The 27,982-nt window shown below is 38.4% G+C and overlaps 1 protein-coding gene across 2 annotated transcripts in view; it reads right to left on the bottom strand.

Annotated features, from left to right (window-relative positions):
• The window catches only part of DPYD (dihydropyrimidine dehydrogenase), a 962,066-nt gene that overhangs the window by 228,300 nt on the left and 705,784 nt on the right, over positions 1–27,982 (bottom strand). For both annotated transcript variants that reach the window (XM_008264835.4, XM_089337035.1), the window contains exons 17-18: positions 26,303–26,423; positions 24,637–24,756 (exon numbers count right to left, since the gene is read on the bottom strand). In XM_008264835.4, the coding sequence (XP_008263057.2) occupies positions 24,637–24,756; positions 26,303–26,423 (241 nt within the window). The remainder of the gene's footprint in view (positions 1–24,636; positions 24,757–26,302; positions 26,424–27,982) is intronic.

The raw sequence follows: 27,982 nt of genomic DNA, 5'->3' as shown, positions 1-27,982 counted from the left end.
TCTAGAACTAGGGCTGTTGGTATATAAGCCAAAGCAACAGTTGGACTCACATAGTAGGACCTGAAGTAGGGTTCTGTATCACACAGTCCTAGAGCCACAGCAATTGGTGCCACAAAACCCTGGATTATCAAGCTTACAAATGGGACAGGGGGGCAGCCACCATTGTCTCACTCAGCACCAAGAACAAGGGCCTGACTACCACAATCACCAGGGAGACTGACAACAAACTCTCTCCTGGCCAAAGATATGCACCCAAGGAAATCCTTGTTTATCTCAAAGACATACTTCTAGTCCTGTGAACTGCAGCACAGACAACTGTGTCACACGTAGACATAGTTGGTATTGATAAAGACCAAAGAAATCACTCAGAGACTACACTCCTGGGCTAACTTAGAACCAAAGCCAAAGCAACAAGCCAAATGGTACCCTTTATTCCAGTTAAACTATAAACTCTTTTCCAATAAAACCTACTCCATAAAGAAGTGATGACTACACCAGATGGCCAGACATCAATGTAGGGACATAGCAGACACAAAGAAGCAAGATAGCATGACGTCTCCAAAAGAATGCAATACTCCCATAGAATTAGGTTTTGAACTGAAGGAAATCTATGAAATCACAAATATAATTCAAAATAATGATTATAAGGAAACTTAATAAGATGTAAGACAATACAGATAGATTAAAGAAATGAAGAAATCAATGAGTGACATAAATGAAAAATAATACTAAGGAGACATAATTCATTAAGAAGAATCATATAGAAATTTTGGAGATGTAATCTTCAATTAATTAAATAAAAAATATGATTGAGAGCTTTAATAACCTAACAGATCAAGTGGAAGAAAGAATTTCTGAGCTCAAGGGTAAGTTTTCTGAAATAACCCAATCAGAATAAAACAAAGAGAAAAGAATTAAAAATATTGAAGAAAGTCTATGTGAAATACGAGATAGCATTAAACAACCAAAGGTTTGTATTACAGACATTCCTGAAGAAGAAAAATTTCCCAGGTCTTGAAAGAGACATGGACATCTTGATAAAAGAAGTTAAAATAACCTTGGAGAAGACCTATTTTGGTCTTGGAGAAGACCTACTGTGGTCAACTTGTCAAAAGTTAAAGACAAGAAAGAATCCTCAAGACTGTAAGATAAAAATGTCAAGTTACATATAAAGAAAAATCCATTAGACTAACACATCAGATTGCTCAGTGGAAACCAACAGGCCAGAACAAAGTGGGATGATAAATTCAAGGTCATTGGCTAGTGCCGCGGCTCACTAGGCTAATCCTCTGCCTGCAACGCCGGCACACCGGGTTCTAGTCCCAATCGGGGTGCCAGATTCTGTCCCGGTTGCTCCTCTTCCAGTCCAACTCTCTGCTGTGGCCCGGGAAGGCTGTGGAGGATGGCCCAGGTCCTTGGGCCCTGCACCCTCATGGGAGACCAGGAGGAGGCACCTGGCTCCTGGCTTTGGATTGGCACAGCACGCCGGCCGTGGTGGCCATTTGGGGGGTGAACCAACGGAAGGAAGACCTTTCTCTCTGTCTCTCTCTCTCTCTCACTGTCTAAACTCTGCCTGTAAAAACAAAACAAAAAACAAAACAAAACAAACAAACAAACAAACAAAAAAAACAACTTCCATCCAAGAATACTATATCCATCAAAGTTATCCTTAGTTATCCTTTAAAAGTAAGAAAAAATAATAGAATTTTCCAGATAAGCAAAAACTGGGAGAATTCACCACCACCAAATTTTGGTGGGCATCCTGCATTAGAAGTAAATACAAGGGACCAGCACTGGAGGGTATCAGGTGAGGCTGCCACCTGCAGTGCCGGCATCCCATGGGTGCTGGTTCCAGTCCCGACTGCTCTACTTCTGATCCAGCTTTTTTGCTCTGGCCTGGGAGAGTAGGAGATGATGGCCCAAGTCCCTGGACCCCTGCATCTGTGTGGGAGACCTGGAAGAAGTTCCTGTCTCCTGGCTTTGGATCGGCACAGTTCCAGTCATTGTGGCCATTTGGGGAGTGAACCAGAGGATGGAAGACCTCTCTCTCTGACTCTGCCTCTCTGTAATTCTGCCTCTCAAATAATAAAATAAATCTTAAAAAAAGAAGTAAATATGAAACATATGTCATCATCAAATCCACTAATAAAGCAGGTAGAATCATTATCCAGTCAACAAAATTATAGGTCTTAGCTCTTAACTATCAATGCTAACCTTGAAAGTAAATAGATTAAATTCACCAACATAAAGACTTAGGTTGGCTGCATGGATAAAAAAAAAAAAAACAAAACAGGACCCCACTATATGCTGCCTAAAAGAAACTCACTTCACCAAGATATAAATAAACTAAAAGAGAAGGATTGGAAAAAGATAAACCAAGCAAATAGAAACCAAAAGCAAGCAGGCATAGCTATCCTAGCTATCCTGATATCAAATAAAATAGACTTTATATCAAAAACCGTAAAAAGACATAAGGAAGGACATTATATTTTTAATCAAAGCTTCTATTTAGGGGCTGGAAATGTGGCACAGCCGGTAAAGCCACCACCTGCAGTGCTGGCATACCATATGTGCACTGGTTTGAGACCCAGCTGCTCCACTTCCAATCCAGCTCTCTGCTGTGGTCTGGGAAAGCAGTAGAGGATGGCCCAAGCCCTTGGGCCCCTGCACCCATGTGGGAGACCCAGAAGAGGCTCCTGGTTCCTGGCTTCGGATCGGCACAGCTCGGCCACTGAGGCCACCTGGGGATTGAATTAGCAGATGGAAGACCTCTCTCTCTCTCTCTCTCTCTCTCTCTCTCTCTCGCTGTGTGTGTGTGTGTATGTGTGTGTGTGTAACTATTTCAAGTAAAATAAATAAATCTTTTAAAAAAAGCTTCTATTCAGCAAGAAGACATAAAAATCATAAATATATATGTACCCAACACAAAACCATCCAGATATATACAGCAAATATTATTAGACCTAAAGGGAGAGATAGACTCCAATGCAGTGACAGAGAGTGATTTCAACACCCCACTCTCATCAATGGGCAATTCATCAAGATAGAATGTCAATAAAGATACATCAGAGCTAAAAAAAAAAATACTATTGAGCAAATGGACCTAAAGACATTCACAGGACATTTCATTCAACAGCTATAGATACAAATTCTTTTCAGCACATGGAATATTTTCTGGGATAGATCACATAATGGACCACAAATAAAGTCTCAACAAATTTAAAAATATTGAAATTATACCTGTATCTTCTCAGACCATGAAGGAATAAAACTAGAAATCAATGACAAGAAAAATAATAGAATACTCATAAATATTTGGAAATTAAACATGCTACTGAGTGATCAATGAGTCATTGAAGAAATTAAAATGGAAATAAAAACTTTCTTGAAATAAATGAAAATGAAAATACAACATATCAAAACCTGTGGGATATAGCAAAAACAGTATTAAGAGGAAAGTTTAGGGCCGGTGCCACAGCTCACTAGGCTAATCCTCTGCCTTGCGGCGCCGGCACACCGGGTTCTAGTCCCGGTTGGGGCACCGGATTCTGTCCCGGTTGCCCCTCTTCAAGTCCAGCTCTCTGCTATGGCCCGGGAGTGCAGTGGAGGATGGCCCAAGTGCTTGGGCCCTGCACCCCATGGGAGACCAGGAGAAGCACCTGGCTCCTGGCTTCAGATCAGCGCGGTGCGCTGGCCGCGGCTGCCATTGGAGGGTGAACCAACGGCAAAAGGAAGACCTTTCTCTCTGTCTCTCTCTCTCTCACCGTCCACTCTGCTTGTCAAAAAAAAAAAAAAAATGTTTTAAGAGGAAAATTTATAGCATTAAGTGCTTACAGTAAAATATGAGAAATGTCTCAAATTAAAGATCTAATGATGGGCCAGTCATGGTGGTATAGCGAGTAAAGCCAACACCTGCAGTTCTGGTATGACATAAGGGTGCCGGTTCGAGTCCCGGCTACTCCACTTCCAATCTAGCTCTCTGCTGTGACCTGGGAAAGCAGTAGAAGATGGCTCAAGTCCTTGGGCCCCTGCACCCATGTGGGAGACCCAGAAGAAGCTTCTGGCTCTTGGCTTCAGATCAGCTCAGCTCTGGCCATTGGTGGTCTTTTGGGGAGTGAAATAGCAGATGGAAGACCGACCTCCCTCCCTCTCTCTCTCTCTCTCTTTCTGCCTATATCTCTCTGTAGCTCTGATCTTCAAATAAATAAACCTTTAAAAAAAAAATCCAGTGACACATCTTGAAGACTTACAAAAACAAGGACAAATCAAACCCCAAAGCAGCAGGAGGTAAGAAATAATAAGGAACAGAGAAGAAATAAATGAAAATGAAACTGAAAAAAAAATACAAAAGATAAACAGAAGAAAAAAATTTTTGAGAAGTTAAACAAAATAGATAAACCTATAGGTAAACTAAGAAAGATTAAAAAAAGAGAAAAACTCAAATAAAATTAGATATGAAAAAGGAGACATTACAAACAATACCACTGAAATATAAAGGATCATAAGAAACTATTGTGAAGAACTATATGTCAATAAACTGGAAAACTCTGGTGAAATGGATCAATTCCTGGATTCATTTAACCTATTAAGATTAATTCAAGAAAATATAGACCCAAATAAATAAATAAATAAACCCAAATAAATAAACCCACAACAAGCAATGAGACTCAAACAGTAATCAAAATTCTTCCATAAAGGAAAAGTCCAGGACCCGATGGGTTTATTATTGAATTCTACAAAACATTCAAAGAGGAAATAACTCCAATACTCTTGAGACTATTCCAAAATAGTGTACAGGATGGAACTCTACCAAACTATTTTTATGAGGCCAGCATTATTTTGATAACAAAACCAAACAGACAAATACAAAAAAAAAACTACAGACTTACATCCTTATTGAATGTAGATGTAGATGCTAAGATTCTCAACAAAATACTATCAAATGAATCTGAAACCACATAAAAAAGATCACAGATCACAATCAAGTTGGATTTAGCTCAGAAATGCAAGTGTGGCTCAATATTTGCAAATTAATAATTGTCATAAATCACATCAATAGAATGAAGAACAAAAACAATATGGTCATCTCCATAAGTACAGAGAAAGCATTTGATAAGATGCAATATCTCTTCATGATAAAACCCTCCACAAATTTGGTATAAAATGAATACTCCTCAAAATTACAAAAGCTATATATTACAAACCAACAGCCAATATCATAATGAATGGGGAAAAGCTGAAAGCATTTACGTTCAGACCTGGGCAAGACAAGGATGGCCACTTGTGCTACTCTTCTTCATTATAGTCCTGGAAGTTTTAGCAAGAGCAATTAGTGAGGAGAAAGAAATAAAAGGCATCAAACTTGGCAAAGAGGAAGTCTAATTATTCATGTGTGCAGATGACATGCTGTTGTACATGGAAAAACCTAAACATTCCACCAAAAAGCTGTTAGAATTGATAAACTAATTCAGTAAAGTTGCCAACTACAAAATAAACATACTAAAAATTGTAGCTTTTTGTATGCTAATGATGAACTCACAGAAAGATAAATCAAGAAAGAAATTTCATTTACAATAGCTAACCTTCCAAAAAAATTAGAAATAAATTTAACTAAAGAAGTGAAACATCTCTAAAATGAAAATTATCAAACACTGATGAAAGATTTCATCAAGGACACAAAGAAATGGAAAGAGATTCCTTGCTCATGGATCAGAAGTATAAATATCATCAAAATGTCCATACTACCTAAAGCAATCTCAGATTCAATGTAGTCTCTATCAGTATACAAATGACATTGAATGCAGAACAAGAAAAAGCAATCCTAAAATTTATGTGGAAACACAGAAGACCCAGAATGGCCAGGTTGATCAAGAAAAATCAACCTGAAGGTATCACAATACCTGACTTCAATCATACTACAAAGCTATGGTAATGAAAACAGCATGGTCCTGTCATAAAAACTGATACGCAGATCAATGGAACAGAACAGAGACCCCAGAAATTAAATCCACATCCATACAACCAACTGATTTTTGACAAAGTGCTCAGACCATAAAGTGGAATAAGAATGCTCTCTTGAATAAATGGTGCTGGCAAAATTGGATGTATATTTGTAGAAAAATGAAATTAGATCCATACCTCTCATCGTATACAAAAATCAACTCAACATGGATCAAAGACCTGAGACTATGAAGTTACTAGAATAAAATGTGTGGGAAACACTCCAAGACATTGGTGTAGGGGATGACTTCTTGAATAACACCGCAAAGCATAAGCAACCAGAACTAAATACATGGGACTATGTCAAACTTAGAAGCCTTTGCACAGCAAAGGAAATGATCAACAGAGTAAAGAGATGTCCAAAAGAATTGGAAAAAAATTGCAAATCACTTTTTTGATAAAGGATTAATATCTTTAATATATCAGGAACTTCAAAAACAAACAAAAACAACAACAACAACAACAAAAAACAAACAAAAAAACCCAACTAATCCAGTTGAAAAATGGATGAAGGAATTTAAGAGGTGGTTCTCAAAAGAAGAACTATAAATGGCCCACAAATATGTGAAAAAATGCTCACAACACTAGCCATCACAGAAATGCAAATCTAAACCAAAATCATATTATCACCTCACCCCTGTCAGAATAATTAATATCTAAAACATAGAGGGTAGCAAATGCTGGCAAGCATGTAGACAAAGGGGAACATTTACACACTGTTGGTGGGAAAATAAGTTGGTACAGCCACAGCAGAAAACAGTGTGGAGATTTCTTAAAAAATTAGAAATAGACTTGCCATACGATCCAGCAGTCCCATTACTGGGTAATACCCAAAAGACTTTAACATAATGTATCAAAGTCATACCTGTACCACCATGTTTATAACAGCACTGTTCACAATAGCCAAAATTTGGAATCAACCAACGTGTCCATCATTAGATTAATGGATAAAGTGGCACATATATACAATGGAATATTATTCAGCTATAAAAAAGACTAAAATTCTACCATTTGCAGCTAAATAGATGTAACTGGAACACAGCATGTTGAGTGAAATAAACTGAACCGAGAAAGACAAATACTGGATGTTTTCCCTTATATCTGGGAGCTAAAATTAAAAAAAAAAAAAAGGCCAAAAAAAAAAAAAAGGGAAAGCAAAAAGAATTATTTAACTATTGCTCCAAATATAGTTTTGTAAAACTTTGCTTTCTACCTTTGTGAAACCAGTGGTTAAGAATGCCATACTAGGCCAGGGCCACGGGCTCAATAGGCTAATCCTCTGCCTGCGGCACTGGCACACCGGGTTCTAGTCCCGGTTGGGGCGTGGGATTCTGTCCCGGTTGCCCCTCTTCCAGGCCAGCTCTCTGCTGTGGCCCGGGAGTGCAGTGGAGGATGGCCCAAGTCCTTGGGCCCAGCACCTGCATGGGAGACCAGGAGAAGCACCTGGCTCCTGGCTTCGAATCAGCGCAGTGTGCGGGCTGCAGCGGCCACTGGAGGGTGAACCAACGGCAAAAGGAAAACCTTTCTCTCTGTCTCTCTCTCTATCTCTCTCACTGTCCACTCTGCCTGTCAAAAAAAAAAAAAAAAAAAAAAAAAAAAAAAAAAAAAGAATGCCATACTACTAGAGTTTTAATGATCTGTGATTACTTTAAAGTTTACCATATATGGGTGAAATGGTCAAATTTTTCTTTCAATTATTGTTTATAGCCATTGTCTATTTCCACTAAACTAGGGACTTTTTGCTTTTTACTTGTTAACTTCTTACTTGGTGAGATAGAAAGCCTTTTTTACTGTAATGGAAATTTAAAATATATTATCTCAAAAAACTATAAAAAAGAAAGAGAAAGAAGGAAGCAAGGTGGGAGGAGAGAAGGGGAGGTAGGGAGGAAAGGAGTATCATGATGTTCTTAGTTTTGTATCTACAAAGCAAACTGAATCTGTTAAAGACTCATTAAAAATTGAAATTAAAATTAAATAAAGAGGCCCAGGGAGCTCAATAAGCCCTTTCACCATTTGCTGACACATCAAGAAGCTGCCATCCACGAGTCAGAAAGAGAGGCCTCGCCAGACACTAAATCTGCCAAGGCTTTGATCTTGGACTTTCCATTCTCCAAAGCTGCGAGACACAAATTTATGATGTTTGTGAATGAAACAAAAAACACAAAAAGTGAAGCTCACTCAATAAAGTATTTGTGAAAATTTCAATGATTCTGACAACTGGCTGAACATTAAGACAACTTTGCATCATTCCTGTGCATTTTGTCATTGTCTATGTCTTCCTATATTATAGCAAGAATTCTGCATAGTCTCCTGAGGGTCTGTTCATTTAAAACCTAAATTCCTATATGTGAATTACCCGTAGTAATCCCTGAATAAAGTTAACCTTACCAAAGAAACAGTGTATCATTTCATTCTGCTTGATGCATATTTCAATTTTTTATTATATAAAATGATTACACCTCTTGAGGGTGGGATTCCCTATACCAGCTCTCATTTTCTTCCTTTCAAGCTTGGGGACTGAAGGGAACAGTCATCAGAATTCTCTGAGATCTTGGCTGAAAATATAAATTATTCACTTCATCCCAGATCTTCTGAGTTAGATACCCTAGAGGCCCAGGAATCAGCATATTTTAAAAGCTCCTCAGGTTACTATTATCATACTCCAGGCTGGTGATCCTTGCTATATTATTAACCTATATAAAAAGAAGAAACTGGGGTTGGTGTTGTGGCACAGCAGGTAAAGCCACCACCAATAACACCAGCATCCCATAAAGGTGCCCAATGGTGTCCCAGTGACTCAACTTCCAATCCAGCTCTCTACTAATGTTTGGAAAAAGCAGTGGACAATGGTCCAAGTGGCTGGGTCCCTGCCACCCATGTGGAAGACCTAGATGAAACTCTTGGCTCTGGCTTTGGCCTGGACGGCCCTGGCTGTTGTAGCCATCTGGGGAGTGAACTAGCAGATTGAAGATATCTTTCTTGCTCTCATTCCCTCTGTGTAACTTTGAAATCAGATAAATACATCAATCTTCTTTTTTTAAAAAAAGAAGAAACTGAAGAAAGGTTTTGAGAATGATTTAGAATAAGGTACAAGGAGCAAATACTTGATGTCCATGTGCACATTGGTCTATTTCTACAAAAATTTATTGTCATACTCTCACCTAGTATAAACCTCTAAAAACTATTTAAAACATTATTGTTGGCCCAATTCATTTCTATTATGTTTACATTTTACATTACTTAATACAAAGTTGTAATTCCATTTTAATATTGGACTAAAGCAAAAGAACAAACGTTTGGAACCAGTGCATAAAATCTAACACAGAAATAATTTGATCCATTAAACCTTTGGCATGTGCCTTGAAAAATACATACATTTATTTGTGTTATTTCTCAGTTTATTAATATGAGAAATGCATAAAGCATAGAGGTGAACAGGAATACAGATAGGTTTATGAGCCCACTTACAGAATAATTGTGACCTGTCATGACTGGAAATTTCTTTTTTTTAAATACTGATTAATCTTAGTGTTATAGTTTTAGATTATTTTGAGTCAAATTTTTTTGCTACAGAAATATGAAAGTGCCTCTATATATTTTCAACCTACAATGTATTAGAACATTACAAATGTATAATAGAATAAATTAACGCAATGGGCCGGGGAAGAAAGGCAGCTGTAGCACAGGGATTATATGTACAGTTTCAAGAATCAGAAAACAGAGACTCTAAAAGACTTAGATCCTTGCAGTGTGGCATTACAGAATCCACTTGACCTCTCTGTGCCTTGGTTTTTCAACAAAACAGATCACTACTTGTACCTATCAGATCAGACTGCTATACTGTCTAAATGACATGACGTGTGAAATGTTCAAACATATGCTGCATACAAAGATTACTTTTATTCTATTAGTTAGACTTTCTCATTAAGCTTCCAAAAGTTCAGCAAATTCAAGAAGGCTGGCAAAAATTAAGAGACCATCTAGGGACTGACATTGCGGCATAGCAGGTTAATCCGCTGCCTGCAATACTAGCATTGCATATAGCTCTTTTTCATATCCTGGATGCTTTACTTCTGGTTCAGCTTCCTGCATATGTGTCTGGGAAAGCAGCAGAGGATGGCCCGGGTGCTCAGATGCCTGCCACCCAGGTAGGAGATCCGGAAGAAGCTCCTGGCTCCTGTTCAGCCTGGCCCAGACCTGGCTGTTGCGGCCAACTGGGGAGTGATGAAAGATGAAAGATTCTCCCTCCTCTCCCCCCAACTTCTAGCTATTTCTGTAACTCTGTCCTTAAAACAAATAAATAAATCTTTAAAAAGGAGGCAACCTGATACCAATATTTTCAGAACTATTTACTGATGAATATTAAGAATTAAATGGGGCCGGCGCCGCGGCTCAATAGGCTAATCCTCTATGTGGGGAAAAAGGGACACTAACCCACTGTTGGTGGGAATGCAAACTGGTCAAGCCACTATGGAAGTCAGCCTGGAGATTCCTCAGAAACCTGAAGATAACCGTTCAACCCAGCCATCCCACTCCTTGGAATTTACCCAAAGGAATTTAAATTGGCAAACAAAAGCGGTCTGCACCCTAATGTTTATTGCAGCACAATTCACAATAGCCAAGACCTGGAACCAACCTAAATGCCCATCAGCGGTAGACTGGATAAAGAAATTATGGGATATGTACTCTTAGGATACTATACCGCAGTAAAAAACAATGAAATCCAGTCATCTGCAACAAAATGGAGGAATCTGGAACACATCATGCTGAGTGAAATAAGCCAGTCCCAAAGGGACAAATATCATATGTTCTCCCTGATCAGTGACAACTGACTGAACACCAAAAAGGAAAACTGTTGAAATGAAATGAACACTATGAGAAACGGTGACTTGATCAGCATAGCCCTGACTGTTAATGAACAACTTAATACATTATCCCTCTTAGTATTTTTTTTGTCTATCTACTTAATACTACTGGTTTAATTCTGTAATTAATACACAGTTATTCTTAAGTGTTGAAATTTAACTGAAATGTGATCCCTGTTAAATATAACAGTGGGAATGAGAGAGGGAAGAGATGTACAATTCGGGACATGCTCAAGCTGACTTGCCCCAAATGATAGAGTTAGAAACACACCAGGGGATTCCAATTCAATCCCATCAAGGTGGCATGTACCAATGCCATCTCACTAGTCCCAGTGATCAATTTCAGTTCACAATTGATCATAATGATAGGACTAAGAGTCAAAGTGATCACATAAACAAGTCTAGTGCCTGCTATACTAACCGATAGAATAAATAAAGGGGAGAGCGATCCAACATGGGAAGCAAGATACACAGTAGACTCATAGAATGGCAGATGTCCTAAACAGCACTCTGGCCTCATAATCAGCCCTTAAGGCATGCAGATCCGGCTGATAAGCCCATGAGAGTATTTCAGGCATGGAAAGCCAAGACACTCTGGCAAAAAACAAACAAACAAACAAACAAAAAACCTAAATGAAAGATCTCCGCGAGTGAGATCCCAGTGGAAAGAACAGGTCTTCAAAGAAGGAGGTACCTTTCTCTGAAGGGAGAAGAGAACTTCCACTTTGACTATGACCTTGTCTAAATAAAATAAGAGTCAGAGAACTCAAAAGGCTTCCAAAGCCTTGGAAACTCATGACTGGAGCATAGGGAGATTACTGATGCCATAAACAGGAGTGTCAATTTGTAAAGTCAACAACAGGAGTCACTGTGCACTTACTCCTCATGTAGGATCTTCGTCCTTAATGTGCTGTACATTGAGATTTAATGCTATAACGAGTACTCAAACAGTATTTTTCACTTTGTGTTTCTATGTGGGTGCAAACTGTTGAAATCTTTACTTAATGTATACTAAACTGATCTTCTGTATATATAGAAAATTGAAAATGAATCTTGATATGAATGGAAGGGGAGAGAGAGCGGGAAAGGGGACGGTTGCGGGTGGGAGGGAAGTCATCAGCGGGGCGGGGGGGGAAGCCAATGTAGTCCATAAGCTGTACTTTGGAAATCTATATTCATTAAATAAAAGTTAAAAAAAAATAAATAAAAAAAAGGCTAATCCTCTGCCTGCAGCGCTGGCACACCGGGTTCTAGTCCCGGTCGGGGCACCGGATTCTGTCCCGGTTGCCCCTCTTCCAGGCCAGCTCTCTGCTGTGGCCCAGGAGTGCAGTGGAGGATGGCCCAAGTGCTTGGACCCTGCACCCCATGGGAGACCAGGAGAAGCACCTGGCTCCTGGCTTCAGATCAGCGCGGTGCGCCGGCCACGGCTGCCATTGGAGGGTGAACCAATGGCAAAGGAAGACCTTTCTCTCTGTCTCTCTCTCTGTCTACTCTGCCTGTCAAAAAAAAAAAAAAAAATTTAAATGGGGTTTGTAGGGTGGGCATTTGGCAAAGCCGTTAAGTTGCTGGTTGAGATGCCTACATCCCAAATCCAAGTGTTTGGAGTCAAGTCTTGGCTCCTCTACTGATTCTAGCTTCCTAGTCATGTGCAACCATCGGAGGCAACAGTAATGGCTCAAATACTTGGGTCCCTGCCACCCTTGTGGGAGACCTAGGTTGAATCCTAGGCCCTTGGCTTCTGCTTGACACAGTACTGGCCCTTGTGGGCATTAGAAGAACACCAGCAGATGGGGGATCTCTGTTTCTCTGCCTTAAAATCATAAAATAAAATTTTAAAATATAATTAAATGTGTATTTTCTGTATGTCAGTTTGTGCCTATAACGTCCCTAGGGTTTGGAGAAGATGATGAAAAATAATGCTTGGCTCCTGCTTTTAAAGAGCTTATAATCCAAACAGAGCAATCATCAACCATATGTGCTAAATGAATTGAGAACCACTCAGGAACATTCTGCGGACCTTGGCATCTGATCCATACACTTCTTTTCCAATTAATTCATACTAACTAAAATATCTCACACTATGTCATGCCAGATATGTGCTAAGAGAGTTTATTCTTCTTATTCAATTTAATTAATTTGCATTTTATCTTGCTTTATTTTAAATCACAGGAACTGATAAATGGTTTGGGTTCCTTCTTCACTTTCAGAAAGAACGTCCTTGGTCTTAATTTCTTCACCACCATGCCCTTTGCTTTCTCCTGATCTGGTGAAAAGATAGCATGTTTGAATGACTCACTACTGCTTTGTGCAAGCTCAGTTTAAGTTATAAAGGAAATGAGAGTGCTGCTGAGAAAAAAAAGTTAGATCTACCCAAAAAGAATATGAGACAGTTGTAGGAACACACACTTGTAACTGACAGAGGACTGCAAAGATTTTAAGACACCCAAAGTTTGTTCTCAGCACCACAGTTGGAGCAATCACTCAGTTTATCCAAGTCAGGAAGAAATAAAGTCATTCATTGCTGTATTGATGGCAGCTTCATTTCAGCAACTCTGCATGCATAGGTTTCAAGCAAATATCTCTGATATCGGAGATGACCCCCTAAAATCTATCCGAAAATGTGGCCCCTTAACACTCCCCAGAAGCACCATCTGGGATGCCACATTAGCTACCGGAATTTGGGGTGCCATACAATATCACCATATGCATGTTAATAAATCCCCAATATTAATAAGCCTGAGAGGGTTCTTGCCTAATATTTAGAGAAGAATTCTAAATACCAGCATCAATAAACGAGGCAGCATGGTACATTTTAGGCTTTTATTCAGTGAGAGAGATCATAGGAGAGAGCTTTATCTAAGAGAGAGAGGTAAATCTGGGTTCATACCGAGCGCCAGGAACCAGCCACATGGAGGAGCATCTAGGCCAGGAAGCCTAGGGTGGGTGGCCAGAAGGCCACATGCCCTGGAGGTGCAGGGCTACAGCAAGCCCCCTTCTGGCAAGAGGCCAGGGCAAAGAGGAGAGAAGAAAAGGGTTGGACACACCCTGTTCCAGGCTTTTAATCCACTCTCAAAGGGGAGTGGTTAATTAACCTGATTGGCTGGTGGGCACCCAGGTGTGACCAGGTAGGGGCATGAGGTCACACAGGGGTGTGGCGAAGGTATCAGGTAGGGTGTGAGGTCACACAGGGGCATGGTGAAGGCATGGTCTTCCAGCTCACAAACTTAATTGTGTGTTGTTTTTTTTTTTTTTAATTTTTTTTTTTTTTTGACAGGCAGAGTGGACAGTGAGAGAGAGAGAGACAGAGAGAAAGGTCTTCCTTTGCCGTTGGTTCACCCTCCAATGGCCGCTGTGGCTGGTGCACTGCAGCTAGCGCATCACACTAATCCAAAGCCAGGAGCCAGGTGCTTTTCCTGGTCTCCCATGGGGTGCAGGGCCCAAGCACTTGGGCCATCCTCCACTGCACTCCCAGGCCATAGCAGAGAGCTGGCCTGGAAGAGGGGCAACTGGGACAGAATCCGGCGCCCCGACCAGGACTAGAACCCGGTGTGCCGGCGCCACAAGGCGGAGGATTAGCCTATTGAGCCGCAGCACCAGCCCCTAATTGGTTTTAACCTGTATGCCTGCTTACTTCATCTCCATGCTGCTTCACATCTTTGTTTTTGGTAATGAATTCAAGCATTTTCCCTTATGCACCTAGATGAATTACATGTATACATATAATTTATAATAAATATTATTATATATTATATAATTATAGAAACTGAATGATATAGGTGATAGGGAACATTTTTCTAAAAAGATTTTTTTAATCTATTTATTTGACAGGTAGAGTTAAAGACAGAGAGAGGGAGAGACAGAGAGAAAAGTATTTCATATGCTGGTCCACGCCCTAAATGGCTGCAATGGCCAGAGTTGGGTTGATCTGAAACCAGCAGCCAGGAGCTTCTGCCAGGTTTCCCATGTGGGTGCAGGGGCCCAAGCACTTGGGCAATCTTTCACTGCTTTCCCAGGCCAAAATAAAGAGCTGGATTAGAAGAGGAGCAGCTAGGATTAGAACTGACGCCCATTTGGGATGCTGGCCCTGCAGGAAAAAGCTTAGCCCACTACACCACAGTGTTAGCCCATGATCATCATTTTAACAAGGCTCATGAAAGGGTACACTCACACACTTTCAAATCTAGATAGAATAAATATTAGATTAGTGAATGGCATTTGTAGTTCATTAGAATTTAGTGAATAAACTATATATAGACAGAAACTTAACCTTGGTAGACACTGGTGAAAATGTCTGGCAGTTCATCCTTGGAGACACATGTGAGCTTGAAGCCAGGCTAGGACATGTCCTGATCATATCAACTCTAGCAAGGCACTTAATCATCTGGACTTTGGATTTCTAAATAACCCAGTGGTATGCACCTCACAGGGTTATTGAAATAAGAATGTGTATAACATGTTCAAGAAAGTACTAGGCACACAGAGATCCCATTATTTATGTACCTTTAAGTGGGAGATGATAGTAGCAAAATGAGTATGTTTCTTTTTCTGATTTATTTATTTATTTGAGAGGCAAAATTACAGACAGAGGCAGAGAGACAGAGAGGTCTTCCTCCCGCTGGTTCACTCCCCAAATGGCCGCAATGGCCAGAGCTGTGCTAATCTGAAGCCAGGGACCAGGAGCTTCATATAGGTTTCCCACGTGGGTCAGGGATCCAAGCACTTGGGCCATTCTCTGCTGCTTTTCGCAGGCACATTAGCAGGGAGCTGGATCAGAAGCAGAGCAGCCAGGACTCGAACTGGTGCCCATATAGGATGCTGGCACTGTAAGTGGAAGCTTAACCCTCTAAGCCACAGTGCTGGCCCCACTTGATCCTAACTCTTACCATCACTTCTATATCATCTTGGCAATTTCTACTTTCAAGCACTAGATACTGCACGTGTGTCTTAAGGGCTTACCATGCTTCACCCTTAAGGAACTCATGAAATTTAGGGTTTGGTTTTCATCACATGGTCGTAAATTGTTGGGGATACACGCTGGGACTTTGGTCTAACAGGAAGTAGGCTGAAGGCAGCTTCCATGGTTGATAAACAGTATCATGAACAGGCTAGGAACTTGATGTTGGAAGATTATCAGTGCATAGTGTAACTGTGCTAACAGCAGGGACTTTGTGGATCAAAATAGCTCATTGTCATAAAAATGGTTATCTCTTCCCTTCTGTTGATAAAAGGATACTATTGTATGGAGATTATAGGAACTGAGAAAAGTAACAGAGAAGAGCAGCAGGGTAGTGGTATTGTCCCTGATGTTTTAAGGATTTGAGAAAATAACTTGGTAAATTTATATATAAGCACTTGCTTGTCCTGGGAGAGAACTGTTATTATTCTATATGTTAGTATCTATACAAAGTCAAAAAGAGGAACATAATATTTCATAATTTTGAGCTTGATTTTACTCTTGCCTGCTTCTCCCACCTGTTTCCTTTTCAAAGGACTACTGTAACTTTAATGTTGCTCAGAATGGATTCTTTTTGTACAAATGATGGTTAGCAATCAAATTTTAATAATAAATGCAGTGACATATTCTTTCCTCCCATGACACTTCAAATAGTTGTATAACTTTCGTAAGGAATGAATTCCAACCCTATTTACTACAATTTGTCTCAAATGTGGACCACAGTCAGTGATGCTGCATTCATTCATTACTTATAGAATACCATAATTCTTTAATTTTGCTATTGATTAACCCCTTTGCTGTTATTTTGAAACTAAGATATTCAAACAAAATCCTCAATGACACTAGCCTTTCTCCACCAATTGTTCTCAAAGAGCAGAATCATCTGGAACTAGGAGTACTCCAGACTCAAGTAGTAGAAACACTGGGGAAGAGATCCAGGAAGCTGTGTTTTATCAAGCCCCTGGGTCTAATGCATGCTCATCTGAGACGTACTGATCTAGCAGAATCTCATGGTACCACCAGGATTCCATCACAAAAACGGGCTCTAGTGTAGAAGTTAAATGAGATTACCTTTTACCAACACAGAAGAATCCTGATACACTAAATTCTCAGAAGTGCAACTCTTAAGTCAAAAAATTAAAGATTAAGCTAATTTCTTTCCTTATATACTGAGGTGTTTGCTTCTAGCAGGTTTAAAGATCTTCAAGCACTGAGAGGCAATGGCATTTTGATAGTCCTCTAGATGTGAAGAATAAATGCGCTGGCTTTATAGTCAGAGTAATGCTGGCGAGTTTGGTCTGATGCTTAGGGATTTAAGACGACGAATGGGTAAAGCTGGGCAGGAATCTCATTCTAGTCATGCCCTCCTTTCCTAATTTCCCTTTGCACTGTTTGGTCTTCTTCCCCTTTTCCTTAGGGAGCTGAGTGATTGATAGCCTAATCCAATGACTGTATTACAGCTGCCTCAACTAGAACTCTTTTCCTTATCATTAGCAGTTAGCCTATGGTTAAATTCACAGCTCACTGCCTGGTACAGCCCCTGAGATTTAAGGGTCTGGCCTTTAGAAAATATTTAACATAAAACTGAAATCTTGACACACTGAGAACTCAGTTCTCTGCAAGGCTTCTTTAATTAATCCAATGTACTGTACCATTGTTCCGTATGAGACTGTGACATGGTGAACTGTTCCTGAAGCTTACAGAGATGTGTAGTTCTAAATTAAACAGCCGCTGACGTGGACCTATGCTGATTTTTTTTTAGTACAGTAGATATGCATGAATCTGTGAATATTTAAATTCAAGCTCAAATAGTGACACAATACTCTGTAGTTTTACTTTCATAATAGAACATTTTTTGATTAATTTCAAGCTTGAAATCATTCTTTATGGAAAAAAACACACTGAGAGGAAAGAAATTTAATAATTCATTACCATTGCCACAAAGGTAACTTTTCCTAATATGCTTGTCAGAGTCCTTTGGTTTACGAAGTCTATCAAATATTTTCTTAGGAAATGGAACAGACAGTAATTTATTTTCCTAATTTTGAACAAAAGAAGAATATAGATAATTTCCAGATACTCATGAACGTGTTGGTTCTACAATACAATTTGTTCTCTCATACATGTGCAGGACAACGCTTATTCTAAAAGACCTAAGGAAAGGATGTAGACCTTGATCTATGCTTTAAACCTTTGCCCTTGCTCCCACCCGTCGATGAGCTGCAAGCATCGATGAATATGGCAGCTGAGTCCCAGATGAAAAATTATGCATCTCATAAACTGCTATTCTGCTGAAATGTCAAGCCAAGGCAAGGCTGTACCTCAAACTCAGCACTTGGCATTTTCCTTCTGTCTGCTTTGTTGCCATGAAGCAAACATGAACAGTGAGGATTTGTGTAGGACAGGTAGCAGGCGAGCTCACTGTCAAAAATCTATTATTAGGGCTCTGATCTTCTGCACAGACCAACGATGGCTAAACAGTGAGAAACTCAGGCTCCAGGAAAAGCAATATAATGAAAAAGAGGGTTCTTTGTGAGTCTGTAACTGAATATATACAAATGAGCATTATTTAAATCAGCTTATTTCTAATTGTGAGCTTTTCTCAACCAAAACAATAATTTATAATGAAAATTATAATTCATCATCTTTATTTGCAATACCTACTTTCAATTGTTCTGCAAATACAGTATATATATATTACTAATAATTTGATTAATTAAGCTTATAATAATCAAAAATATTTTCCATATATGAGTAATAGATAAGCTTTTTTGGTATTATTTTGGTGGACACACTAAAAGGAAAGTGATAAGCAGATCTAAAACGGCAGGTTCTTCTTTTAATTATTCTTTTTGATATGATTTATCTCCACATTTTTCATTCATTTTAATTATATCTTTATTTATCAGAATATTTTAGACATTTCAGTGTTAAAGCCTAACTTCTTATTGATACAGACAGTTACAATAGATAGCTTAAATTTTATGACAGAGAGTAGGCGTGTTTTTCTAAAAGGATTTTATGCATCAATAACCATGTGATTGACATAGAAAAATCAGCTCATTAAGAACTATTTCCTAATAAAAATACCAATACTGTATTTTGTGACATAATTGTATTGTATAATGTAAGAACTTAAAGCAATCCTATCAAAAATCTTTAGTTGCTTACATTTGAAAAAATAGTTATTCAAAGCAAAATGCAACTAAAACTTCTGAGTTTCCAATCTATTGTGTTATGCTATCTTTTGATTAGACACAAATATTCACAATTAAACATATACTAAAATAATATTATTATTGGAGTGTATTACCCTGAACTTGTACTTATGTAGTGCCTAGTAGCAGGCTGCATGCTGTTAGTTACAAGTCACACATGAGTAACTATATTAAATTGATAAAATGTGCTTCATAGAGTCAATGCTAAAAATTCTTTTTAAGCTACTATATCAATTTGTATATGTGAAAGTTTCATAAAGAATATACTTTATACTCACTTCCAGACCTACACCAACAAATTAGAAATTACTAGCAAGATTTCAAATGTCCTTTTTTATTGGTGTTTCCTATATCGGTTTTATAAGAGGCTTGTAACCATAAAAGCTCAGTCTCATTATTGTAGATGATAAGAGCATCTATGGAGTATATAATTTATAATGAAACACAAAAATACTTCAAAATTCATGGAAAATGAGATTAAAAGATAAGCTTATTCTTGTGCAAAAAATTTGGAAGTCAATACATAGTTTTTTCAAAACCCACATATTTCATGAACTTTTTGAAGTACACTCAAAGACAATCATTTCTTATATCTTCCATAATATCTTCTGCATTATTAGTAAATTTGGGCTAAAACAGAGGTTGGATGTTGAAAATCATCCTTGATGAATTATTTAGAAATTAATAAAATAATAACATGTCTTAATATTAAACAAAAAGTTACATTATTTTAACTAAGTTTATACATAAATAATAATTTAAAAATAGGAATCTAAAATTTGAAATAAAAATAAGAATTGAGATTTTTTGGCAAATAATATCATTTAAAACAATGAGTTGATTTAAAACCATGAGTTAATTTAAAACAATGAGTTAATTTTCCAACTTAAGGGAATTAAATTATATTGATCCTAAGGTATCTGTTGCAATTTTAATTAAAGTACTTTCTGAGGGCATTGTGGCACAGTGGGTTAAGCCGTGGCTTGGGATGCCCATATCCTATACTAGAGTGGTTAGGATTGAGTTCTGCCTTTGTTTCTGATCCAGCTTCCTGCTAATACACCTGGTAGCAGATAACGGTCTGAGTACTTGGTTTCCTGCCACCCACATGGGAGAACCGGATGGAGTTCCTGGCTCCTGACTTTGCCCTTGCTTAACCTGGCAGTTATGGGAGTGAACCAGAGACATTCCCCCTGCCACCCTCCCTCCCTTTAGGTCTGTCTTTCCATCTCTCTCTGTCATGCTGTCTTTCAAATAAATAAATACATACAACAACAAAATTTTTTTAGATTTACTTACTTATTTGAAAGGCAGAGTTACAGAGAGGCAGAGGCAGAGCAAGTAAGAAAGAGAAAGAGAGAGAGGTCTTTCATCTGCTGGTTCACTCCCCACATGGCTGCAATAACCAAGGTTGGGTCAGGCCAGGTAGAAGCCAGGAGGCAGGAGTTTTTTCCAGGTCTCCCACAAGGGTGCAGGAGGCCAAGCACTGGGGCCATCTTCTGCTACTTTCCCAGGCCATAGCAGAGAGCTGGATCAACAGTTGATCAGGCAGGACTCAAACCTGCACCTATATGGGATGCTGGTGCTACAGGTGGCGGCTTTACCCATGACACCACAGTGCTGGCCCCACAAAAAATTTTTTAAAAAGTGCCTTCTGCGTGAACAGCATCGGACCTTTTTCCCTAATGGTGTGCTTACATGTGTAACAAAATGCATACAGGACAAGGAAATAACACAGCAATCCTGGAGAATATGAGTATTTCCATTAATAAAAGCACAAAGAACAACAAAAATTCTTTTCTGTGATTTTGCCCTATTGAAAGATGCTTGATTGCTCTGTCCTAATGCAGCTATAAATAAATAAAGATTATCCTTGTGAAGTCAGTTGCATGGGAGATACGTCTGGTTTATGCCATGCAGGACTCATTCTTAACCATCTTTAAAGGACTCTTACCCACAGGGAGGTGTTCATGTGAAAATGTCACACCACAGCTGGATAACACCAGGTGAGCCAAAGTAATCACTGGGTTGGGGTTATATTGAGATGTCCTCATTATTAGGGAACAAGGTCAGATAAAAGGTCAAAATTTGAAACTAAAACAAGAAAAAGGAAAACTAAACTAAAACTAGGAAAAATACTGAGTAATCTACTCAAGGATGGAGTTTATAATTGTTATTAATGAGACTAAATGAAGTCAATAAATTTTTCTCTCCTTAAACCACCAAAATGTAATTATCTACTCAACTGTGTAGTGATATATGAATTAACTGCTATTTGATATAACAAAATATTTCTGTGTGGATTCTAGAGAATGCAAAGTTACATGATAATAACTGATCAGTGCTGACTCTATACTGCTTAAAGAAAGGTAGAGAATGATCGCTTAGAATCAATGATTTATGGGTGTGGAACCATTTTTTCTACCAATGGCTATTTGGGTTTTTAACACCTTTTGCTGGCCATGCAAAATTATCAACTTAAAAATTAGCCTGCTGTAGATTTATTGAATTTCAACTCCTGCTTGCGGTTACCTTGGAAGGGCGAGACCAAATTATTGTGCAGGCCTTAGATGGCCTATGGGCTGGAAATTCCCCACCTCTGTATGCTGGATAGCTTCATCAGCCATCCCAATTTCATGAAAGCATCCCTTATGAATACCAAACAACTTTTATTTCAACAAGATTGTCAGTATGGAATCATTTGAACTATAACTCAGTCTTTAATGGACCCATCCTATGAACATAACCTTGGTAGGTATTTCTCCTGAAATTCAAATTGGTAGATCAAGCTCTTAAGAGTTTAGGTCATATGTCTGAGCCCATTCAGATTCTAATCACCTACAGGTGAATTGGAAATGTGCAATTTTTGTAACAATAAAATTGAGGATAACTTAGAATGTGGTCCCCCTTTTTAATGACTTTTAAACTTCTATAGGCTTTAGAACTTCTGTTATTTGACAGAGACCCTTCTCTAAAACAGTGTCTTTCAGATTATTTTGATGTTAACCACAATTAAAAAAAAAAAAAGAGGCACTACATTGTGGCATAGAAATGTGCATATAACATGAATACCTGAAAAAGAAGTTTGACTAAACAATACTCATTCCAATTAATGGCAAAACATTCTGAAATTTTCCCTATTTTATTTCATTTTTTTAAAAAAAGATTAAACTTGATGCCATCATATGTTCATGAGTTTGGGACTCAAAGTTTGAAAAACATTGCTCTTGAATCCAGGCTAGTGGTATTTGGAAGAATTCAACTAAAATTAAATTCAAGTGAAACGGAAATGCTATCATCACAATGCAAACCACTTTCACTGAATAGTGCATTTTCAGAGAAAAACAATACTGAAAGATGACCATTTTTCTAAAGCAGGTGCACTACCCCAGGTGCCCACTCTTTCCCTATTTAAACAAAATAAAAACCTTCATGCTTCAAATAGGAGATATCTTACTGAAAGAAATAATAATAAGATTGAATTGCGACAGATTATACTGAAAGGGGACAATATCCTTCCCTGGCAATGGAACCTATGTGTTACAATTTAGATGGCTATCTAAATTATTTTATTTAGATTTTACTTAAAAATTAATTCAGTGATTCAAGTCAAGTCACTCTTCTGAAAGAAAACAATCCAATGTTCTTGGAGAATACCTGGGGATATACTCACAACACACAGTGGTAAAGTTTTTAAAAATCTTGTTAAAATATCTAGCATATTTTTTATGATTTTCTATATTTAAGCAGTATTTGATGTCCTGGCAGATGTATTTCATAAAACTAGCAATAGTATTTAGCCATTTTTATAGTTTCCTCACTCTTGAAATTTAAAACCAATATTTTGCTAGGCTAGGTTTTACTAGGAGACATTCTGAAAGTATTTTGTTGTTATAGAACTTTCTTCTGTCCAACAATATATTATCATTGCCTATTTAAACTGTTCTGCAGATTCTAATACCTTTAAACCATAGCAAGCACTACTTTAAAGGAGAAAAACTGCATTAATGTCAGTGGAGAGCGGAGTTATTTCCAAAATAGATTGTTTAATGTGAAGGAACTTAATATAGAACCTATTGGAAATGAGGTACAACCCCTTAAAAATCGTAGAGACTTTTGTTGTTTAAGATGAAAAGTTGCACATAGGCTTAGCTAAGCTTATAGCCCCAGTGACTACTTATAGATGAATTTATAAATCTTAGAAATAGAGTTTTATGGAAATGCTAACAGGCCCTGAGGTATAGCTGAACTTGTATTCAGGTACTGCTATAATTTCCAATGTGTGTATGCTTAAAGACGGCTACACAAAAGACTTTTTCTAATGTTGTAATTTTGTAGTTTTATAAGACTGAGTTATAGTATGGGAGAATATTCAGAAACTGCAGCTTAAATGAGAAAATGTGAATGGTGTTACTTATATAAAATACTGCTGCAATAGTTCTTTTATTAATTTTTAATGTTCAGCACCCTCTGTGACCTCCTTTATTCTCTTGCTGTCAACATGGCAGGCTGGAAAAATTGAAACGGGCTGACAGAAAACATAGTGCCTGTTCCAGCCCAACTCTGGAGTGCCGACCCTTTCAGTGGATCATGCTAACGCGGTCCACGTTATTTGGCATTAGAACAATATTTAAGGCCCTGCTTGATGGCCCCTGATAGCTGTGTTTGGGGCCTGAGCAGGTGCTTCCGGTCAGCATTCCTCTTTCTGTCACTGTGGGACTGGCATTCAGTTAGAAGCTTTTGTGATAGTTTTTGTTTTATCAGAGCTCAGAGACACGCATCACACTCTCAAAACAAAACAAAGCAAAAAGCCCAGCAAGGATAGAGTTTTATTTGTGTCTCTCTAGCCTTTTCCAAAAGCACATTTTGGTCTGATTCAGCATTGCTTTTCTTGAACAGTGGGACACCACTATGTTATGTATATTGACTTCTTTTTCTATCTCCAAGGAGACTAATCCCCATACCAATATAGTCAAGAACCTCACAGCATTGTCTTTGCAAGGCCAAGTTCATGTTGTCACAGCAACAGGGTGCATACAAAGATACCAAAGGGGACCTTGGGATTAGAACTTTTCTTTCTTTTATAAATGCAAGTGTTTCCAAATGAGAAAGAGTGTGCAAAGGTGTGAGGTCTACAAATGTCTTGTCAGCTGAAGCCTGAATAAGCTGCTTTAATGATTTGTTTGAGACAGTTGCAAAAGCAAGGTTTTTGAAGGAGGTAGACTGAGAAATTGTAGGAAGGGTAGAAACTGACTCAGACTATGAAAAAGATATTCAGGGTGCTTACAATTTTCTCTCAGTGGGCCCTGGTAACAGCCATTGTTAATACATGGCAAGAGTACCCTGACCATGAGAAACTCAGAAAAGCACAGATCATGAGAGAATAGAATTTGTGCAAGATCCCTATTTCAGTATTCTCTCACAGTCACTTGAGCCTTCACATCCAATCTGTTCCATGTGTCAGAACTATTAGGAATATTGACCAATAATGAGATATAAGAATTTGGGATGAAAAAGACACAATACTCTGCTTGCAACATGACCTCCTGACTTTCCAACAATCTCTAAGGAAGCATAATGCAGTCAGGGCAACACCTACCTGATACTCCTCCATATGTGGTCCGCTTTCCAATACCCACTGCTGGCCAGGGTGTGCCATCAGCTTTCAATCCCATCAGGCCTGAGACAGTGTTCGTGGCTGTGACACCATCTGCACCACCTGTGAAAAACACACTGCCATTTGCCTGCTGTTCTTAAAGATACAAAGGTTCAGACCCACTCAAACAAATGTGCCACTTTTCAAACAAAAACCATTCATACTGACACAACCCAGGAAAACACAGCACACTCCACTTTCTCTTGAGGACATTTCCTACCTTCAAATGTCTTCACTAATTTAATTGTTACAATTATATTTAAAGTTATAGATAGCTTTTTGAAGATTTAAACATTTATTTGAAAGTCAGAGTTACAGAAAGAGAAGAGAAAAAGAGATCTTCTGTCTGTTGGTGCACACTCCAGAAGGCTGCAAGTTGCCAGGGCGGGGCAGGCAAAAGCCAGGAACCAGGAGCTTTATCCACACTTGGGTGGCAGAGGCCCAAGCACTTGGGCCATCTTCTGCTGCTTTCCCCAGACTATCTACTGGGAACCGGATTGGCAGCTGGGACACAAACCAACACCCATATGGGATGCCAGCCCTGCAGGCGGTTAGCTTTACCTGCTAAGCCACAATGCTGTCCCCAGGTAGAAAGTTTTAAAAACAGTTTTAATTAAGTCAACTTTACTTTCCCAATTATTATACAGATTTGTTGATGCCAAATGTTTTGCATTTAGTGTTATTTTACAGGTAATTTACAATGTCTGCAAGTCAGAGTACGATTTCCATGTGATGAAACACAAGCATATACGATTTGTGAGTCATGTATTGATTGCATGGTTTAGTTGCTCTGCATTTATTTATTTTTTTTTTTTTTTTTTTTTTTTGACAGGCAGAGTGGACAGTGAGAGAGAGAGACAGAGAGAAAGGTCTTCCTTTGCCGTTGGTTCACCCTCCAATGGCCGCCGCTGCAGCCGGCGCACCGCGCTGATCCTGGCAGGAGCCAGGAGCCAGGTGCTTTTCCTGGTCTCCCATGGGGTGCAGGGCCCAAGCACCTGGGCCATCCTCCACTGCACTCCCTGGCCATAGCAGAGAGCTGGCCTGGAAGAGGGGCAACCGGGACAGAATCCGGCGCCCCAACCGGGACTAGAACCCGGTGTGCCGGCGCCGCAAGGTGGAGGATTAGCCTATTGAGCCACGGCGCCGGCTCTCTGCATTTATTTATTGAGATATTTATTGTGCATGTGTTAAACGAAGTGTACTCAATCCTATTAAATATTTTTTAAAAAAACCTCATAAGAAATTTCACATTGTGGAAACAGGTATTTTTTTTTTTTTACTTCATTAAATGTTCACATGCTATTGCTGAGTTTTATGAGGTCATTAAATTTGTAGTAGCTTGCAGTGTCTATGGTTTTGTTGCATAATTCTTTGTGTGTGAAACAAGTTATCTGTTAGGAAAAATTATAAGTGATCTTCTACTCCTAGGCCAGTTTGGTGTCTCTTTTCTAGGCCTGTGAGATCAAGTGGTCAATTTAGCACTGTTTTCTAAACAAACATATTCTAAAACAAACATATAAGTTTGTTGAAAAAAAAACATACTTCAATATGGCTCCATAATTCAAGCCAATATTTCTATAACTGGACAACTTACAAGTCTAGTCCTTACCTTCCTTTGCAGCTCTTGCGATGCTTATAATATCAGTGACATTTGGGGTCAACTTGGCAAAGAAAGGAACCTGAACAGCTTGCCTCACCCAGCGACAGATGTTCCGCACCAGCTCTGGATCCTGTTCAAATAGGTCAGTTAAATATAGAGAATAAATAACTAAAGAATTGTGATCAAAATGTGTACGAGAACAACAGCAAAGCTGAAGATGTGCAAGACAAATCCAACTTGACAATGAGCTACATGACACATTTCTCAAATTTCTCCTCAGCATCACACTTTCACTCATTAGGGAACCAAGGTGAGCATACTTCACGTGAACTGAAAATTCATCTCATAAAGGTTAAATTCCTCAAGAGAGCCTTATGGAAAATAAAATAAAAAGAACCAAATGGAAGAACATGTTTCTCACTTTCAGTTAAATATCAAGAAGGAAATATAAAGTTCTGGTGCTTAATTGAGGAAACATTACATTTTCTAGTGACCTCATTGGTTTAAGCCTAGTAAGACATATTTGAACTCTGACTCCTGGGTAACTGGTATAAATCTGAAGCCTGTTGTTTTCATTACTGGCAGACCTGTCTCCTTCAAGGGTACTGAAAATAGAACAAAAACCTATCTGCAACTTAATCATCAGTCTAAACATGATACATACTTTATGCTAATATGGAATAATTCTGCTGTGGATTAGACATGAGCTGTTCAGTAACTAGCTTACTTTTGTAAATGTTACCAAGATCTGTGCAGCATTTTTCAACACTCATCTACTTGAAAGAATTGATCAAAATGACAAAAATGAAATAAAATATCAAATGCTCTTTCTTAAAAGCAAGGAATAGACACTTTCTTGCGCCTATTTCCTGTGATTTTTCAGGCTTTTATTTTCTCACGGGACAAGTATCATTTAGAGGGCAAACACCTATCCTTTCCATTCAAATAACTTAGCAGTAGTAATGTTCTTTGATTTCTACACATACAATAGTCCTTTTTTTCATTACTTGGAGTGTAAAATTTATTCTGACAGGTACTGATAATGTGCTTTGATAAATTATTTTAAAATATGCAACAGAAATTCATTATTGAACTTGGTAATATTATCTTAGCAAGTTAAAAATGTTTGGAATAAAGTAAAACCCAGAAAAATGCAGACATATAATTCAACTATGAAATAGCAGGCAAGTGTATAATTTGTAATTAATATTTTTATATGTAAGAAAGTTGCTCTTTGCATTTTAACCTTTCTAATTCTTTTCAGATGAATTTCTAATGTTAACCTTTAGAAACAACCTTTTTACTTAGGTTTAATGTATCTTCATCCGTCATCCTGTATTACTCTAAAAGTTATGCGTTTATGTGCTAAGATACTGCAATGAGGTAATTTCTGTTGATGGTTATCATTTCTATTCAGTAAAACTTAATACTTTTAACAAAAAAGTACTGGCTTGGCTTGTTCCCCTTTCAGAACAGTAATTTCTTCATTAAACATAAATATTAAAAAGCACTATATGGAATGCTCTACAGGGTATACTGTGCATTATGAATAGTAAAATCTGGAGACTTAGCTGTACAAATTCTAACTCATGAAAATGGAGATCTGCCCCTGCCCATGCAATGTTCATGAAATATTTATAACTGCTGCATTGGCATTATGAAGGCAGTTGCATCTTTGTGACTTTCATT

Source organism: Oryctolagus cuniculus, chromosome 7 (genome assembly GCF_051225735.1).
Source record: "Oryctolagus cuniculus isolate XC-2025 breed Fujian yellow rabbit chromosome 7, ASM5122573v1, whole genome shotgun sequence".
In the NCBI taxonomy this organism is placed as follows: Eukaryota; Metazoa; Chordata; class Mammalia; order Lagomorpha; family Leporidae; genus Oryctolagus; species Oryctolagus cuniculus.
The sequence above is the reverse complement of the archived record's forward strand: the minus strand, read 5'-3'. Positions and strand labels throughout refer to the sequence as shown.